Here is a 16,125-nt window from a genome sequence, read left to right as displayed (position 1 = left end):
AAACGAGAGTTTCAACATCGTGGACATTGGGCAATGACGTTAATGACCCTGGGAGGCAGGAAACAAAGGGAGCTCTGTGAACGCCCAGCCTAATTCCCTGGAATCAGGCAGTGCAGGGAGGGGAAAGGCAGTAGAGCCCAGTGAACTCTGTGTTGAGAGCCGCAGAAGACCAAGGTGAATCGAGTTTGCAGGACAGAGCACTGGAGGGGAGAACGGCACAGAGAAAACTTCGAAGAACCGCAAAGGATCCCCACCGAGCGTTCAATGAAGTATGATCAGTGCATACACGTAAGGAAGTTACCTGAGGCTGAGGCTCGGGAAAGTGGCAACAATGCCAAGGGCTTGCCCAGGGAAGGAAAGAATATCTGTTCTCACAAGGCAGACTGGAGAACCTCAGGGTTCATAAGGCAATGGGGAGAGTATGACCTTGCCTCAGCAATGGGGAAGAACTATCCTTAGATTACCTGCTGCTTTGACCCCACCTGAAAAATCCAGACTCAAGAGGATCAAACTATTTCCCAGTAACATAGCTGTGTCCCAGAACAAAGCTCAAGAAGAGTTACAGGAACACAAAAATATTCAGCACCCAACAAGGTAAAATTCACAATGTCTAGAACCCAGTCGAAGTTTACCAGGTATGCAAAGAGGCAGGAGGATTAGACTCATAAAAGGAGGAAAATCAATCAATCTGTTTTGATAAAATAGGCCCAGATTTGGCAGAGATATTAAAATTAGCAAACAAGAACATTACCATAATTGTTATAAACCAGTAATTATATTACTATATTCCCTATATTCAAAAAATTAAGTAGAGATGTTAAAAAGACAGTAAAAAGATCCTAATCAAACTTCTAGAAATGAAAACAACATTGGAGATGAAAGATACACTGGCTGGGATCAACAGCAAAGTAGACACTGCAGGAAAAAAGAGCAGTGCACTCAAGGACACAGCAATTCGAACTCTCCTAAAGGAAACACCCAAAGAAAAATTTTTTTACAATGTTTACAGTGTATCAGTGAGCTGAGCCCTGGAACAACTTTAAGAGGTCTCATAGATGTGTGACAGTCCTCAAAGGAGAGCAGGAGACAGAAAAAAACACTTGAAGAAATAATGACCCCCACATTTTCCAAATTTGGTGAAAATTATAATGGATCCCAAGCATAAGAATTAGGAAAAAAAACTATACCAAGGGGCATCATAATAAAATTGCTCAAAACTAATGATAAAATCTTAGAAGCAGCCCGAAATAAAAAAGACATGTTCCACGTAGAGGAACAAAGATCAGGATGAGAGGTTGCTTTGTTGCAAACAACTCAGGAAAGAAGACAGTGAAGCATCTTTAACTTACAGCGAAAAAAAACCCCTATCAGCCTAGAATTTCATACCCAGTGAAAACAACTTTCAAAAATGAAGGCAACCTAAAATGTGTTAGGATGGATTATCAAAAAACAAAACAAACAAAAACCCGGAAAATAACACGTGATGGTGAAGATGTGGAGAAATTAAAACCCTTGTGTACTGTTGGTGGGAATGTAAAATGGTATAGCTGCTGTGGAAAACAGTATGGCAGGTCCTCAAAAAAGATTAACCATAGAATTACCATACGATCCAGCAATCCCACTTTTGGCTATATACCCGAAAGAATTGAATGCGGGACTTGAAAAGGTATTGGTACATCCACATTCCTAGTGGCATTATTCACAATAGCTAAAACATGGGAACAACCCAATGTCCATCAACACGTTAATGGATAAGCAAAATGTGGTGTCTGTATACACACACACACAATGAAATATTGTTCACCCTTTAAAAGGAAGAAAATTCTGCAATATGCTATAAGATGAATGAAACTTAAGGACATTACACTAAGCAAAATAGATAGGCACAAAAAAACAAATACTGTATGATTCCACTTATGAGGTACACTGAGTAGCCAAAATCACAAAGATAGAATTTGTTCAGTGTATGCTGAGAAACAGTTAAGATGACTGTGGCGCCTGGTGGGCTCAGTCTGTGGAGCATGTGGCTCTTGATCTCAGGGTCGTGAGTTCAAGACCCATATTGGGCATGGAGCCTACTTAAAAAATATGGTTTGGTGGGGCGCCTGGGTGGCGCAGTCGGTTAAGAGTCCGACTTCAGCCAGGTCACGATCTCGCGGTCCGTGAGTTCGAGCCCCGCGTCAGGCTCTGGGCTGATGGCTCGGAGCCTGGAGCCTGTTTCCGATTCTGTGTCTCCCTCTCTCTCTGCCCCTCCCCCATTCATGCTCTGTCTCTCTCTGTCCCAAAAATAAATTAAAAACATTGAAAAAAAAAAAAATTAAAAAAAAAAAAAAATATGGTTTGGCAACTGGGTGTGTCTGCTGGTTAAGCGTCTGCCTTGATTTCAGCTCAGGGTCGTGAGACCAAGCCCTGCATTGGGCTCCACGTTGGGCATGGAACCTGCTTAAGATTCTCTCCCTCCCTCTCTCTCTCTGCCCCTCTCCCCACCGACAACAAAATAGGTTAAGATGAGAAATTTTATGTTATATGTAGTTCCCCAAAATAAAAAAGAAATGTAAAGGAAATGAAGGCAAAAACAAGAAAAATATTTTCAGACATTACAATAGCTAAAAGCTTCATCACCAGCAAAATCACCACACAAGAAATGTTGAAGGAATTCCTTCAGGCAGAAAGAAAATGAAACCAGATGGAAACACAAGGGAATGAAAAAATGGTAACTACATCGGTAAGTATATAAGATTTTTTCTTATTATTTACATTTCTTCGAAAGATAACAGACTTTTAAATAATAATGTACTCTGGGGTTTTCAACATATAAAAGTATGACAACGATAGCACAAAGGTGGAAAGAAGAGAACCGGAAGTACTTTAATGCAAGACTCTTACAATATACATGACATAGGATGCTATCATTTGAAGGTAGACTGGGCTAAGTAAAGTGCAAACTATAAATCCTAAAACAACCGCCAAAAGAACAAAACATAAAGTTACAGGTAAGCCAACCAAAGAGTTAAAACAGGATTACAAAAATGATTCCATAATCCAAAAGAAGACAAAAAAAAAAAAAAAAATAGAAAATAGGAACAAAGAACAAAGGGACAAATAGAAGACAAAGAACAAGGTGACAGATTTAAATCAAACCTTATTGATAATGGCATTAAATAAAAATGGCTTTATCGTCTCAATTAAAAGGCAGAGATTGTCAGATCAGATTAAAAAGCAATATCTAACTATATGTTGCCTGTAAGGAGCACGCTTTAAATATAAGTGGACACCATGCTACCACTAGTCAAGAGAGAGATGAAATGACTTTATTAATCATATCAGATAAAGTAGATCTCAAAGAAGATAACTAGGAATAAAATCAGTCATTTCATAATGATAAAGGGATTCATCAAGAGGACATAAATCATTCAATCAAGAGGACATAAAAATCCTAAACATTTATATACCTATTAGCAGAGCTTCAAAATACATGAAGCAAAACCTGATGGAGCTCTAAGAGAACTAAATCCACAATCACAGGCAGAGATTTCAATATCTCTCTTTCAATAATTGATAGCACAGAGAGAAGATTTGTAAGAATATAGAAAGCTTGGAACAACAAACTTGAATCAACAAACTTGACCTAACTGACATGCCACCCTAAAGAGCAGAATATGTGTTAAAAAAAATGCACATGGAACATTTTCTGGGCATAGCCCATATTCTGGGCAATAAAGTAAGTCTCAGTAAGCTGAAAAGGATTCTAATCATATAAAGTATGTTTTCTAACCATAACCGAATTAAATTAGAAATCGGTAATAGAAAGATCTCTGGGAAATTCCCAAATATTTGGAAACTGAATAACATGCTTCTAAATAACCCATGAGTGAAAGCAATATCAAAAGGAAAACCAGGGATGCCTGGGTGGCTCAGTCGGTTGAGTGTCTGGCCCTTGATCTCAGCTCAGGTCATAATCCCAGGGTCGTGGGATTGAGCCCCACGTCAGACTCTGCACTGAGCGTGGAGCCTGCTTAACATTCTCTTTCCCTCTCTCTCTGCTTCTCGCCTGTGCACACGCTCACTCCCTCTCTTAAAAAAAAGAAAAAAGAGAAACCAGAAAGTATTTTGAACTAAATGAATGTGAAAAGATTCAAAATTTGTGGGATTGTTTTAAAACTGTGCTTAGGGGGAAAATTTATAGCACTAAACATCTATATTAGAAAAAAAGGCCTAAATCAATTACCTCAGCTTTCAACTTAAAAAAAACTAGACCAAATTAAGTGTAAAATTAAATGCAAAGTAAGTAAAAGAAAGGAATTAACAAAGATCAAAGCAGAAGTCAATGAAATAGAAAACAAACAAACCAAAAGTAGAGAAAAATCAATGAAACCGAAGCCACTTCTGTGAGATCACTATAGTTGACTAACCTCTAGCTAGACTGGTACGGAAGAAAAGAAGAGTCACAAATGACCAATATCAGGAATGAAACATGTGGCATCACTACAGATTCTACAGGTGTTCAAAAGACAGTAGGGGAGTATTATGAATAACCTAGTGTCAATTCATTATACAACTTGAAATAGACAAACAGCTTTAGAGACACAAACTACCAAGCTCACCAAGAAGAAACAAACTGAAGAGCCATAGTGCTATTATAAATTTTTATTTTGTAGATAAAAACTTGCTCACAAAGAAAAATCCAGGCCCAGATGGTTTCACTGTTAATTCTACTAATTACTGCATGAAGAAATAATACCAATTTTATACAAACTCCTCCAGAAAAATGAAAAGGAAGGAATACTTCCCAACTCATTCTTAGGGACTTATTATAAGGCGACAGCAATCGAGACAGTATGGTATTGGCATACAGATGGGCAAACAGATCAACAGAACAGAAGATTCTAGAAACAGACCTATGTATATGGACAATGATTTTCAACAAAGGAGCAAAGCCAATTCAGTGGAGAAAAGATTATCTCTTCAACAAAAGGGGCTAGAACAACAGGAAATCCACATACAAAAAAATATTTTTTCACCCACATTTGATACCATATGCAAAAATTAACTCCAAATGGATCAAGGTCTTAAATGTAAAACAGAAAACTATAATACTTCTAGAAGAAAACATAGGACTAGGGCAAGACTTCTTAAATAAGACATCACAAATACAACTTATGAAAGAAATTAATATACTGAACTCCAAAGTTAACTCTGGTTTTCAAAAGAAGTCAAAAACTGGAGAAAATATTTGCAAATTGTGTATCTGAAGAAGGACTTGTTTCTAGAATATATAATAGGAAAGCAACCCAATAAAAAGACTCAGCCTAAGATTTGAACAGGCACTTCACCAAAAAAGATACACAAATGGCAAGTATGCACATGGAAAGATGCCCATCATCAGTCATTATTAGGAAAATGGAAGTTAAACCACAACGAGCTACCACTACACACCCATTAGGATTAAGACCAACCACACCAAGTTTATGATGATGTGGAGCCACTGGAACGCTCGTGGGAATGTGAAATGCGACAACCGCTTTAGAAAACAATTTAACCATTTCTTAAAAAGTTAACCATACTCCCATCATAGGATCCAGCTATCCCACTTCCAGGTATTTACCCAAAAGAAAGTTTAGGTCCATACAGAGACGGTACACAAATGCTCCTAGCCACTCGGTAATTTCTCCAAACTGGAAACAACCCAAATGTCCATCGATAAGTGAATGGGTAAAGAAACTGTGATCTATATAAACAATGGAATACTACTCATCAGTAAAACAGAACGCACTTCTGATACTTGCTTCAACATGGATGTATCTCAAAATTACTATGCTGAGTGAGGGGCACCTGAGTGGCTCAGTTGGTTGAGTGTCTGACTTCGGCTCAGGTCATGATCTCCTGGTTTGTGGGTTTGAGCCCCGAGTCAGGCTCTGTGCTGACAGATTAGAGCCTGGAGCCTGCTTCAGACTCTGTGTCTCCCTCTCTCTGCCCCTCCCCCCCCTCAAAAATAAATAATCATTAAAAAAAAATTATGCTGAGTGAAAGTTGTCAGACAAAATAAAAAAGAGTACCTAATGCCTGATGCCATTTATATAAAACTCGAAATACAAACTAGTGATACAAAGCAGGCCATTATTTGCCTAGGAATGTGGGGGGAAAAGGCAGGTAGGGGGCTAAACAAGGGATTCCCAAGGGGCACAAGGAAACTTCTGGGGGCAATGGGTATGTTCATTGTCTTGATTGTGCATACATATGCCACAATTTATTGTCATTGGACACCTGTGCACTATTTCATATCAAGTATATATCAATAAAGCTGCTTACGAAAAAAGAAAAGACACAGGGACATTAAGCAACATGGCCAAGGCCTCACAACAAAATGCCATAGTGTGGATATACTATATCTAATAACTCCCTACTACTAGGGTATTGTGTGATCTTCCATTAGAAATAAAATTGTGACAGAAAGAGAAGAAGGGAGGGAGGGAAAGAGAGAGAAAGAAAGAGAGAGAAAGGAAAGAAGGAAGTAAAGAAAAAAGGAAAGGAAAGAAAAGAGAGAGGGAGAAAGGGAAGAAGCGAAGGAAGGAAGGAAGGTAGGAAGGAAGGAAGAAGTGATACAATCCCCCTGTGCTGTCTTTGATTTAGACTTATTTCCTTTTTCCTTATGCCAGTTTTCAAGAAAAACCATTGGACAGGACAAAGATTAAGCACATGTCTAAGTCTATTAGCAAGTGGGTCACGCTTCCTCCTTGCCGCCTCCAAAGCCCATTTTTTACCAGAATGCTTCCTTACTGGGAAGGGATAATAGGTTGCATTTTCTCTCTCCTCTTTGCCCACGATTACCCCATCCTTTCTTCCCATGGAACTGCTGACAATCAACAGGTCTCCCTGAGCTCAATTTGCCCCACCTGGGGAACAAGGCTATGACTGATCTCTTCCAAAGCTATGAGGTTTTGAAGGATGGCAGAGCCTTCTGTGATGACCAGGGGTCTTGGTCCCGTCCCCGCCGGGGTCTTCTTGGTTGAAGTTGTCTCCCTGTGAGTCACTTGCACCAGGGGTAGTGCCCTACCTGCTCCCCGAGCCAGGGAACTGTGGCACCCTCACCTGTTTCTTGGTGTCCACCTCCAGAATGTCCATCAGGTTGATCATGATGTTTTTGTGTGTCTTCTTGTACTTCCCGACCCGCAGCGAGACAGTGAGCCAGCCGGGGCGTCCCGTGCACATGAAAGTCTTGCTGCCCTGCTCCTTCCATTCCCGCACCTGCAACAGTGGGACAGAGACTGAGCTGGCCCCACCAGGGGTCCCCAGAACAGCTCGCGGCCCTGTTTTCACGAGAGGGCGCCTGGAGTGACGCCTTCCCGTGTGAGCAAATATTTACTGAGCCTCTGCATCCTGCCAGGCCCTGGCAGGCCCACAGGCCTTTCCCTCTGAAACCTCCCCGGCTAGTGTGGCCAACAGAAAAGCCGAGGTGTTACCACACCCCCAAAGCAGGATGAAGAAAGGGTTAAAAAACAGGATCAAAGTGCTATGGAAACAACTCTAACTGGGAAGCTCGGGAAAGGTTTTGTAGCCGTCATAACACAACCTGACAAGGGAAAACCATCTACTGGGTGCCCCCACTGTGCCAGGCACCCACTGTACACTGTGGGTACTTTACTTCTCCCAGCAACCCCAGCAGGGCGGGATGACCAGCCCTCTTTTGTAGGTGAGAAAACCGAGAAGCAGAATAATTTGGTCAATCAACCAGTGAAGGGCAGAGCCCAGATTCACAGGCAGAACTGTCCAACTTCAGACCTGGAAAGATAGATGGGCTTGTGTTAACGGTCAAGAACAGAATAACAGTTAACACTCATTACTGAGGCTCATTATGTGCCAAGCCCTGTTCTAAGCATGTGTGTGTGTGTGTGTGTGTGTGTGTGTGTGTGTGTGTGTGTGTGTTAACCCCTGTCACTTGAAGGGCGAGAGTAGGGGCAGGGAAGGACCACCAATCCGATGGAAGGAAGAGCTTTGCAAAACCTCTACTCCACCAGAACACAAAACACCGAGAGCAAACGGTGAGGTGCCATGCCTATCAGGAACACGGGAGGAAGTGTCCTCTTCCTACTGAGAAGGACATCTGTCGCTGTGAGCTTCAACCACCCGTTTCCTCATCATATGCTTCTAATATACCCATCTTCCTTTGGTCCAGGTGATGCTGAGTCTAGCCCTGCCCCAGAAGGTGGGCACAGGACTGAGGTCTGACTCCATCCTTCGGGCCATAGTGACAGGTTCAGGGATGGGCCCAGGATCCCAGTCAAGACAGTAAGACCTGTTCTAGGAGAGGCGCTCCCATTTTACTGGGGTTGCTGAGCTGGCTGGATGAAACTGCTGGGGTTTCCACAGGGAAACGGGTCTCCCTGAGAATGAGGTCAACTGGGAGGAAAGCAGAGCCAAAAGATGGCAGAGGGATGGAGAGTTGGGAGATTAGGGACAGGCGATCCTGGATCCAGTCATACCTGAGCCAGTTTTACTCCTGGACTTTTCAGGACCTGGGCCAATAAAATCCCTTTTTGTTCAGGCCAATCTGAGTTTGGATCCTATCACATGCAACCAAGTTGTGGAGGACGTTGCATTGAAGCAAGAGCTGTTTGTGAGGCAAACCGCTCAACATGGGGGAGAACTTTCCTACCATCAGAGGCCAGAGCACCCTGTGAAACAGAGGTGTTCGAGCAGAGGGGGGTTACTGAGGAAGAGATTTCTGTGAAGGGGTGAGAGGTGGGATTCCACCATCAAGCAGGCCTTGCCCCTGCCTGACTCTGCAGTCCCAGGACTTCAAACTCAGCGATGCAGGCAATGAATTGTGGGTGCGTCGGATGGGCCACAGGAAGTGAGTCTGAGGTTTTAAAGCCTGAACCACCGGTTGGACTGGATCCTGATGCGAACCAAACAAGAATCTGGGCAGGGAGGCAATGTTCTTGTGACCACGTGCCAGAGAGAGGTGGGGACGGCCAAGATAAGGGGCAACTACTTAAGTGGCTGGGCAGATGGCTGTTACCACGAGCTAGGTGTGAGGCAACAGAACCAGACCTTCTGGGTGGAATGGAAAGGGCTGGGAAAGAAGATAGGTCAGAGTTCAGGCTCTAAAACCAGGCTGACCTGGGGTCCAGCCCCACTTACTAGCTATATCCACTTGGACACATCACTACGGCTTCAGCTTCAATTCTTCCACCTGTAAAACAGGCATAAGACCTACCAGGGGTGCTGTGAGATTAGAAACAATGGACATCAGGGGCATAGGCGGTGGCACATGGCAGGTCCAAGGCAGTGGGCTGGTTTGGGCAAGCCCCTTGTCTTCCTGTCCAGTGAACCCTATGGCTTCGTTCAGGTGAACAAGCGCTCACTGGGCTGCTCTGGGCCAGACCCCATGGGCCCAATGTGAGTTGGACAACGGTCCTTGCCTTCAAGGAGCTCACACTCTGATTGGTGGGGAGGAGGGGTGGACGGTGACAAATACATGGAGAATCTGAACAAGTGGAAAGAGCTAGGAAAGAGGGTGCAGCTGGGAAGGGAGGGTAGGCAGGGCTCTGGAGCTGTGACTGATCAACTGAGGCCAGGGCAGCCCACGCAAAGCAGTTCCAGACGCTGCATCCTGCCACCCAGTCCAAGGTCTTATCCTTCGTGGGAGTGGCCCTCAGCATCCATCTTCCCACTCTTGCTTGCAGCACCCAGCCCTGCGCCAACAGAACATGGAGGCTGCTACACCTGCGGTGAGGGTGGTGGCAGGAAACAGAAGCTCCTTGCAACCTAACACCCCTAAGAGAGGAATATAAGCAGGGGCAGAGGGAGCCAAGAAAATGCCCAGACCCGATGCTCATGCCAACGCTGGGCACGGAGAAGGAGGCTCCACTGTGAGCAGCGGCTGGGGCACAGGCTCTGGGGGCGCAGACACGGAGGAGGACTTCCAGAGTTACTGGAGATGCCTCCCCAAGGAGTGAACGCCAGGCCCAGAGCCGCGCCGCGAGGCTCCTCGCCCTGGCTGGGTGCTACTTTCTCACTTTAGTCCTTCAGTCTACAGGAGTCCACAGCTCCCGGCTGCTACAGAGTAAACTCCAAACTCAAGGCCCCGCCCCAACCTAGCTCGGAACTGACTTCCAACCTCCCGCTCTGGACCTTGGCTCAAATCCGACCCTCCCCCGACACCTCTTCCTCCCTACTTCCCAGTCTCTAGTGCCAGCTCCACCTCCCAGAGGGCCTCCCCGCTCTGAGACCGCTTGGGACTGGTGGCAGCCACCTGTGCACGGCTCACCTTCCCCTATCTCGTGATCCTTTATACCCCTCTGGGGACCCGCACGTGCTCCGCACATAGTAGGCACTCCACAGACACTGAGCAACGTTCTGTCCCCCGAAGGCCTTTGCTCACTCCGTTCCCTCTCCGGGAAGCACCCCCCCCCCCCCATCACATTTTGAGTTCAAACCCCCTCCAAAACCGGCGCACCGCCTGCCACCTCGTACCCGGCGTGGCGCTCTCAGCGCGCACGACCGAGTGCCGCGGACCGGCTCCGGTGCGCCCCGCCCGGCGTCGCTCACCTGCTTCTGGATGTCCCGCACACGCTGCCCGTGCAGCCGCGGCGCGCTGCTCAGCCTGAACACCACCCAGGCGCGCACGTAGTAGTAGATGTCGAAGATGAGCGAGAGCGGCAGGAGGAAGAGGCACACGAACACCCAGCGCTGGTGGATGAGCACGAACTCCAGCCCCTTCACGCGGACCCAGAGCAGGAAGAGCAGCGCGCACACGGCCAGCGACACGGCGGGCTCCATGGTGGGGCCAGCGGCGCGCCGCGCGGGGGAGGGGGTGCCAGCTCGCGCCGCCTGTCACCGCCACCCGCTCCTCGCCCGCCTGCGCCCGCGCCGCCCGCAGCCCGCTCCTGGGGAGTCTTGAGGTCGCGTCGCCGCCTCGCGATTGGCTGGGGTCGCAAAGGTTCGGTGGGCCGAGACCCGGCTGGCGACCAATGGTGAGCCGCGCCGGAGATCGGACCAGGAAACCGCTGCTTTTATTGGCTGCGGGAGTCAGGCCGCTCCACCCTCTTCTCTCCGACGCGTGGGGAGGGGTGGTCGGGGACAAGCGCGCTGGTGGGGTCAACTGCGCCCTGCGGTGCTGGAGGCTGTGCGGACGTGGGCGGCGGCGGTCGAGGGATGCGGCTGCTGCCCCTGCTCCTTAAGTGGTGCCTCCTCGAGGGTCGCGTTAAGCGGTCATGGGTTGGGTTACTTCCGACGGGTGCGGTGGGGGCTCCCCACCGCCCTGGGTCAGCCACCCTGCAGCTTGGCCCAGGATTCCTGTCCCGGCCGGCCGGAGAGGATGCAAACCTGGCCTTGACCCCGGCAGGTCAGGTCACTCCGTGCCCGCAAGACCACATAATGCACCTTTTATTTAGTCTTGAGGCGCTTTCTGTAGATTCATTTGAGTTACACAGCAGTTCTTTTTGGGCGGGGGGTAGTAGTGTGAGCCCCATTTTATCCACGGGGAAACATTCCAGAAGCGTGAAGACCTGTCCCTGAACTCCAAAAGGCTTTTGAGGGACAGGCTGTCGTCAGCACCCTTCCCCGTTTTCCACTTGCCTGAGGCAGATAGGACTGGAGGGGGAAGAAGGAAGGAAGGAGTCCCAGCCATTGCAAACGCAGTAGCGGCCACTGTGCCCTGCAGTGTCGCAAGCCCCAGGGGTGGGGTGCTCTGGGGCAGTCAGTACAGAGGAGTCATGACTGTTACCGGCGTTTCACCTCAATTCTGTAGAAAGCAGGTGTTTTTTTTTCTAATATTTTGGAAAGTGTAAGAGATTTTTATTTTAGAAGCTAAACATGACTGATCAGGTCCTACACTGGTCCTGCTTACCTATCCACTTCCCTCTCTTTCATCTTTGCAGAAACATGCACTCTTAGGTGGTTCCCTGGGCCCCATTACCCCTCATTTTTTCATTGCCTCTGCTCACGCTGGTACCTCTGGAATGCTCTTACCCAGGTCCTTAGTAGAGCTAACCTTAAACACATCCTTGAAGCCAGCTCAGGGCCACCTCTAAAACTACATTTATGGCACTTCCTTCCCCTTTCAGGTGCTCAAAAAATAGAGTGCATCTGTCACGATTCTTTCACGTTATTTTTAAAGTATCTATGTGTCTTTCACCCCCACAGACAGCTTTAGGGCACATGATGTCTCGTTCACTTTTGTATTTCCAGTTTCTAGCATAATGCTTGATGTTAGACACTCCGGCTTTTGTTGACCAATGAATGAATGAAGAATGTGGGCTGAGGCTCAAATATTCATTGGGCTTTAAAAATGAATAGTCTAGGGGCGCCTGGGTGGCTCAGTGAGTCAGGCGTCTGACTCTTGATTTCTGTTCAGGTCATGATCTCACAGTTCATGGTTTTGAAGCCCGCGCTGGGCTCTGTGCTGACAGTGCGGAGCCTGCTTCGAATTCTCTCTGCCCCTCCTCTGCTCGTGCTCTTCTCTTTCTCTCAAAACCAATAAACTTACAAAAAAAAAAAAAAAATAGACCTGTTTTGTCTTATACAACAGCTCCTAGCTATTGGCTTGTGGCCAATCCAAGCTGAGATGTACTTTAAGTGTAAAACACACTGGATTTCAAAGGCAGTACAAAAAAGAGAATGCAAAATATTTCATTAATAATTTTTATATTGATTACACATTGAAATGATGTTTTGATGCCCTGGGCTAAATAAAATATTAAAGTTGATCTCACTTGCCGCGTTTGCTTTTTAAAGGTGGCTACTAAAAATTGTTAAATGACAGATTTGTCTCAAGTTCTATCTCTCTGAAGCTCCAGTCAAGAGGGGGCAATTGAAATGCAAACTTCATACACAAAGTTACCCTGCAGCCACTATGGAAAAGGCCTTTCCTCTGCTTCCTCTGCCTGAACTCAAACATTGGAACTGTTAGAGAGGGCTTTGCTTTAAAAGCTTAACCATCCTAGGGGCACCTGGGTGGCTTGGTCGGTTAAGCATCCGACTTCGGCTCAGGTCATGATCTCACGGTCCGTGAGTTCGAGCCCCGCGTTGGGCTCTGTGCTGACAGCTCAGAGCCTGGAGCCTGTTTCAGATTCTGTGTCTCCCTCTCTCTCTACCCCTCCCCTGTTCATGCTCTGTCTCTCTCTGTGTCAAAAATAAATAAACGTTAAAAAAAAACATTAAAAGCTTAACCATCCTAAAACAACAACAATAACAAAAAAGCAAAAAAAAAAAAAAAAGGAAAACACACACACACAAAAACCTTAACCATTCTGAGCGTCGTTGGACTATTAGGTAATTGGGAAAGTTAAGTTCCACCTAAACATCACCGTTAGACTGAAGTGTGTTTGCTTTGTAGGAGAAACCTCGAAATGACTGCTGATCAGAATAGTTTACACTTGGGAAGAGGAGGAAGAAGTCTCAATAAGACTGAGAACTCTCAAAGAAGGAAAGGAACAAAAACATACTCAGAACAGTTGTTTACCCAGCCCGCATGTTCTCATTCTCTCTTCCTGCCTACCCGCCTGTGTCTTTGATTCTTCTTTTCTGTCTCCGTAAACCTCAATCTTTGGGGCTGCTATTGTCGAGGTGAGAAAAATAGTAACCTCCAGTTGGGCCAATTAATTAATTTTACCTTTTAAATGAACATGTCGCAAAAGGGCTTATGATTGTGTACAGTTTATGAATGTTAGCACATGGAGGGGTTCTTGTAACCACCAACACAATCATCACCCCCAAAAACTCCCTCCTTTGAGGTCATGTCCTTCTCCCACCTTTAGCCTCTGGTGACCACAGCTCTGTTCTCAGTTGTATAGTTTTGTCTTTTCCAGAGGTAAAGGTCGTATGAACAGAATCAAATCATACAGTTTATTACCTTGGGTCCATTAATTGTTTGTAGAGGATTATTTATAGTGGTAAAACACATACAATGATCATTTTAGCTATTTTTAAGTGGGACAATTCAGTGGTATTAAATACATTCACATTGTAGTGCATCTATCACCACCATTCAGCCCCATAATTCCTTTCATCTGAAACTTTGTGCTTTTTACACAATAACTCCCCGTTCTCCCCTCCCCCAACCCCACCATCTCATTCAGAGCGAAGAACCACCATTCTTGACTTGAGTTTGACTACTCAAAGTTTCTCATAGAAGTAGCTTACTTCATTTAGCATCATGTCCTCAAGGTTCATCCTCGTAGCATACTACCGAATTTCCTTCCTTTTTAAGGTCGAAATATCCCATTGTATGTACCGCTTTTGACTTATCCATTCATCCATTGATGAACACTTGGGTTGGCTCTGTGCGTTAGCCGTGTCCACAATGCTGCTATCAACACGGGCAGACAAATATCCTTTCGAGATCTTGCTTTCAATTCTTTTGGGTATGTACCCAGAAGTGGGCTTGCCGGATCCGATGATAATTTTATGCTTAACAGGAAACTGTTTTCCACAGCAGCTGCACCATTTTCTGTCTTCACCAACAATACACAAGGGTTTCCATTTTCCCCACATCCTTGTCAACACTTGTTTTCTGGGTTTTGGTTTACATTTTCTTTTTCATAGTGGCTGTACTAGTGGGTGCGAGGTGGTGACTTGTTGTGGTTGTGATTTGCATTTCCCAAATGATGAATGATGTTGAGCATCTTTTCATGGGCTTATTAGCCATTCGTATACCTTCTTTGGAGAAATGTCTGCTGAAATCTTTTGCCCATTTTTGAATCGGGTTTGTGGTTTTTGGGTGTTTTTTTTTTTTTGTCATTGTTGAGTTTTAGGAGTGCTCTATGTATTCTATATATTAATCCCGTACCAGGTGTATGATTTGCAAATATTTTCCCCATCCCGTGGGTATTGGGCCATTAATTTGTGCCCAAGTCAAGGAAGCTCCCTTTGGTGGGGAGTCTCTTCATGAATGCACATTGTTGTTAATAACTGTACATTATTTACATGAAAGCCCAGTCAGAATGCTTAGGAATAGGATGTTCTGGTGAACAAGCTCTCAGATTAACCGGAGAGTCAGCAAAATCACTTTTATAGTTTGACAACATAGCAGACTTCCTATAATGTGCGTCCCTGTTTCTTTCATAATGAATATAACCTAATCAATACAAATTGTTGTTTTTTTTTTTGTTTTTTTTTTTTAAGAGGAAGAGAGAGTGGTGGGAGGGGAGAGAGAGAGAATCTCAAGCAGGCTCCACACTCAGGCGGAGCCTGACATGGAACTTGATCCCACTACCCTGGGATCATGACCTGAGCCAAAATTAAGACTTGGACACTCAACCGACTGAGCCACCTGAGCACCACAATAATTTTTTTTGTGAAGGAGCTCAATAAACACCAGAGTCCTAACAAAGAGCATCTCCTTATATGCATACAATACATCTACTGAGATTGTTTGGTCCTTGTGATTAGTCTGAGGGGTAGCAATGCAGCAGACTATTGATCTATATTGTTTTTATTTAAAAAAAAATTTTTTTAATGTTTTTATTTATTTTTGAGACAGAGAGAGACAGAGCAGGAGCAGGGGAGGGGCAGAGAGAGAGGGAGACACAGAATCTGAAGCAGGCTCCAGGCTCTGAGCGGTCAGCACAGAGCCTGAAGTGGGGTTCGAACTCACAGACTGTTAGATCATGACCTGAGCTGAAGTCGGACGCTTAACCGACTGAGCCACCCAGGTGCCCCGATCCATATTGTTTTTAATAAATAGGGACATCAGACTTGGGGGGCCTAAACCTGCCTGATCAGTGTCTTAATCTGGTGAGTAGATAAGCCAAAATATGGCTCTCATCTTCTGGATTTTTCCATCACTTGAATATGCTCCCTTGATTACTGGGGGAAGTGCCGTTTCCTGTGGTTCAGTTCCATGACATAAAGTGGAAATTTCAGAATAGGGTTTCTTAAAATGTAGTCTACAGACAATCCACCTCAGAACGCTGGCCAAAATGCGAGTTCCTGGACTCACACATCCCACTGCATCTAAACCTTCAGAGGTGAGTCCCAGGAATTGGCTTTTTAAAAAGGTCTTCAAGTTATGCTTACGCTTGCTAACGTTTAGGAGATTGGACTGAATGTTTCTTGACTCTGAAACTTCTCTAAGACTATTTTATATATATATATATATATATATATATAAGCCCTATATAT

The 16,125-nt window shown here is 45.3% G+C and overlaps 1 protein-coding gene across 1 annotated transcript in view; it reads right to left on the bottom strand.

The window, feature by feature from the left end:
- Positions 1–10,905, bottom strand: part of DHCR24 (24-dehydrocholesterol reductase) — a 28,439-nt gene extending 17,534 nt beyond the window's left edge. The window contains exons 1-2 of the mRNA XM_060624023.3: positions 10,552–10,905; positions 7,090–7,245 (exon numbers count right to left, since the gene is read on the bottom strand). Coding sequence (XP_060480006.2) covers positions 7,090–7,245; positions 10,552–10,782 — 387 coding nt within the window. The 5' untranslated portion in view covers positions 10,783–10,905. The remainder of the gene's footprint in view (positions 1–7,089; positions 7,246–10,551) is intronic.
- Between the last annotated feature and the right edge of the window lie 5,220 nt (positions 10,906–16,125).

The sequence above is a fragment of the Panthera onca genome, chromosome C1, assembly GCF_046562875.1.
Source record: "Panthera onca isolate mPanOnc1 chromosome C1, mPanOnc1 haplotype 2, whole genome shotgun sequence".
Taxonomy (NCBI): Eukaryota; Metazoa; Chordata; class Mammalia; order Carnivora; family Felidae; genus Panthera; species Panthera onca.
Note: the sequence above shows the minus strand (reverse complement) of the source record. Positions and strands in the feature narration are given on the sequence as shown.